This window comes from Trichosurus vulpecula, chromosome 2 (assembly GCF_011100635.1).
Source record: "Trichosurus vulpecula isolate mTriVul1 chromosome 2, mTriVul1.pri, whole genome shotgun sequence".
NCBI lineage: Eukaryota > Metazoa > Chordata > Mammalia > Diprotodontia > Phalangeridae > Trichosurus > Trichosurus vulpecula.
In genome coordinates, this window is record NC_050574.1 from 85,661,277 (window position 1) to 85,665,014 (window position 3,738).

Genomic DNA, 3,738 nt, shown 5'->3' on the forward strand with positions numbered 1-3,738 from the left:
ATGGTAATTAGACAAAGGATAGATGATAGATTGTTCAGAGAGAAAAATGACATCTACATTATAGATACACACAGAGAGACAGACATACATATATAAACATATGTGTGTGTACATATGTAGATGGTAGATAGATGATAAATGACTTGATTGATAGCTATCTATTTGCTAAGCTCTCAGTTCCTTGAATGATGCTTCTTTGTAACTTGAAATGCTCTTGAACTTTCTTTTTATTTTAAAGGTACATGAAGAGCCTACCTTAAACCAAAATCAACTGGCAGCCCCCACCATGTCAGGTTTGAATTGGACCAATTTACATCCTGCCACCTTCATTCTAATTGGCATCCCAGGGCTGGAAACTCTCCACATCTGGATCTCCATTCCCTTCTGCTTTGTATACATGTTGGCTCTTTTGGGAAACTTGTCTCTTTTGTTCATCATCAAGACTGACCCCAGGCTTCATAAGCCAATGTATCTTTTCTTCTGCATGCTGGCAGCTGCTGACATGATTATTTGTACCACTGCCATGCCAAAGCTCCTCAGCCTTTTCTGGTTCAAAGACAGGGAAATCTCCTTTAAAGCCTGTCTCACACAAGTGTTCCTGATCCATTCGATGTCCAGCATGGCATCTGGTTTCATCTTAGCAATGGCCTTTGACCGTTATGTGGCCATTTGCAAACCCTTGAGACACTCAACTATCTTGACTCATAAGGTCATTATAGGAATTGGGTTGGCTGTTGTCCTCCGAGGAGCTGTGTTTTTCAGCCCTTATCCCTTTCTCCTGAAGGGGCTTCCATATTGCAGGACCAACATCATTTCTCACACTTACTGTGAATTCATGGCTCTGATTAAGTTGGCCTGTGCCCCAATTAGAGTACGCAGAGTTTATAGCCTAACAGTTGCTTTTCTTACTGGGGGTCTGGACTTTATGTTAATAATTTGTTCCTATGTTTTTATTCTATATGCCGTCTTCTGCCTCCCCTCAAAGGCTGCCCGGCTTAAGGCATTGGGTACCTGTGGCTCTCATGCCTGTGCCATCTTAGCCGGATATACTCCAGCTTTCTTCTCCTTCCTCACTCATAGATTTGGTCACCATGTTCCTCCCCATGTCCACATCTTTGTGGCTAACATTTACCTCTTAGTTCCACCTATGTTGAATCCCATAATCTACGGAGTAATGACAAGGAGGATACGGGAAAGATTCCTCCAAATTCTAAGTCCTCCAAAGTTGTAAAGAGTATTATTGATTCAGTCTCTGGGGGAGCCAATATGGACAAAAGAATAAAATCTCATACAGGTATGTCCTTCACAATTTCCATTAGATATTTTTCCCCTCTGTTCATGAAAAATGTACCATGATTGGTTGGGTTGATCTCATGAGACTCTTTAATCTGGGAACCTGCCAACTTGGCAGGCACATTTTGGGGGAAACAAAAACTCTGATTTAATTGATATAGTGAACTGGTAATAAGCATATTTTCTTGACTAATGCTTTTCTGTAATGTTCTACAAGATATCATCGTAAAGAGTCATCTTGGGCACAGAGAGAGTAAATGGCATGACCCAGATCACATGCTCAGTATATATCTGAGGCAAGACTTAAAGCACAACTATATTATATGACATTTTATGGTGAGGAACCAAGTATATATAGAAAAAGCTGATTACACACACACACACACACATATACACATACATATGCACACATATACACATACAGCAACATTCATATACATGCATGTACATATACACACACATACTTACATACACAGTATTTCTTTACATCAAGCTGAAATCTGCTTCTCCCTATCTCCTATTCATTATTCCTAGTATTCTATGATAAGAGAAGACAAATTAGTTTTTTTAAACATTTAGGAGTCCAATAAATACTTATATACTGATAATTAAACATTTCTTAAGTGTCTGCTATGTACCTAGCACAGGTCATGATGTTGGAGTTATGGGAATTTTTTGAACCCTCATCTTCTGACACAAGTTCCAATGTGCCTTCTATTCAACTTTTCTTTTACACAGCTATTATAATATCCCATAAGTTTACCTTCTTTAGATAAATGTACCTGAGTCCTTTAATTGATCCATATCTTAGATGGACATCAGTCTCACTATTCTTTTACCTTTTGATCAGATTTGGACTCACAGAACATTTATTAATTTTAAATCAGTGCCTTGGTACTGTAAGACCTAGCATGGCAAATGCCCAGTGGAGCCAAAGGAGCCCATGCAAGAGTCAAATCCCGCCCTATGTGGGCCACTCACTATAGTGAGCATCTACTTTCCACTTTCTGAATTGGATGTTACCTCTTTCGGATGGATGGGAAAGGTACCCATAACCATTCCCTGTGGGTCTCAGGAGGCAGACGTTGAAGCATCTACAAGCTCATCTGGTCAACCTTTTGTCAGGATGGGAATAGATCTCTTTGTGATCTCTGGTAATCACCTTAATGCTAACTTATTTCAGGAAATAATTCCCTATTACTTACCTCAAAGATGAAACTTTGATCAGGCAACTCCTTTTTAATGGGAATAAAGTAGTTGAAGAGGTGGTAAAGATGATGCTTCTTTACCCTGTAACATTAGGCAACCTGAAGAGCCTGGTGGGAAAAAAATTGTAACAACATTGAAAATGGTTCTCAGGAGGGGAAAATGTTTATTGAAGGTGTTAGTTTATTTCATGTAAGTAATATAAGACCTTAATATTTTTCTTATATGTTTGAAATGTACATAATGTATAACAAAACAAAACAAAGTCTTCAATATGACTTTGGGCAAATCCTTGAACCTCTCTTGGCATTAGTTTCCTCATTTGTAAACTGAAAGGTGGGATTTAATAGCCCCTAAAGTTCTAGATAATTCTATGAGGTATGATCCTGTCACAAACTCAGGTAGTGCCAAGACTTTTTGAAATTCAGTGATAGTCATTAAAACTTTCATTTCAGGGGCAGAGTAATGGCAGGGACTTGTCTGAACTCTTCCCCGACACCCTCCAAATACTTTAAAAAATGACTTTAAATGAATTCCAGAGTAGCAGAACCCACAAAAAGTCGTAGTGAAACACATTTCCAGTGCAAGACAACTTGGAAGGTTGGGAAGAAAGATTTGTTGCATGAGGTGAATGAGGATCCCAGTACAGTAGAGGTCATACAAGTGCAGACTGGGCCCCAGCAAAACCGGAGCCGGCATCAGGGCTACTTAATCAATTGTAAGTGTGACAGTTTCCAGACTTCTAAGCCCACAGACACCAAAGACAAATTAGAAGGTCATCAGGAAAGTTCTGTTGCGCCTGTGTGAGAGCACATCCCTGGTCTCAGCAGACCAGGAGCTGGCCTTGGAAATGAATGAATCAGCAGTGGGTGGCAGCAGCAGCAGCAGTGGCTGCTTCTGGAGCTCTCAGCCCACAGACAATAAGGGAGTAGAAGAACTGGTCAGGAGATTACAGGGTTCTTTTTTCAAGCACTGGGGCAGGACTCTGCTGTATTCCACATACTCAGATCCATGTCACAGTCCTGGTTGTCAGTCCCAGGGTGAAGAGGAGTACTAGCACATCAGAGCATGTGCCGTAGTGAAGGGGGGATATTCTTCACAGTTTCAGGGCAGAAAAGAGTATTTGTGGTCACTGACAGACCAGAGCAAAGGCCAGGAGAATAGTAAAAACCTCTCCTTATATCATACCACTCTGGAAGAACTGAAAACTTCTAGTTCCCTAGAAGTGTCTCTAAAAGT

The 3,738-nt window shown here is 40.4% G+C and overlaps 1 protein-coding gene across 1 annotated transcript; it reads left to right on the forward strand.

Annotated features, from left to right (window-relative positions):
• The first annotated feature begins 286 nt into the window (after positions 1-286).
• LOC118836587 (olfactory receptor 52K2-like) lies at positions 287-1,231 on the forward strand. The gene has a single exon (XM_036743832.1). The coding sequence runs from the start codon at positions 287-289 to the stop codon at positions 1,229-1,231; it is 945 nt and encodes a 314-aa protein (XP_036599727.1).
• Positions 1,232-3,738: the final 2,507 nt, after the last annotated feature.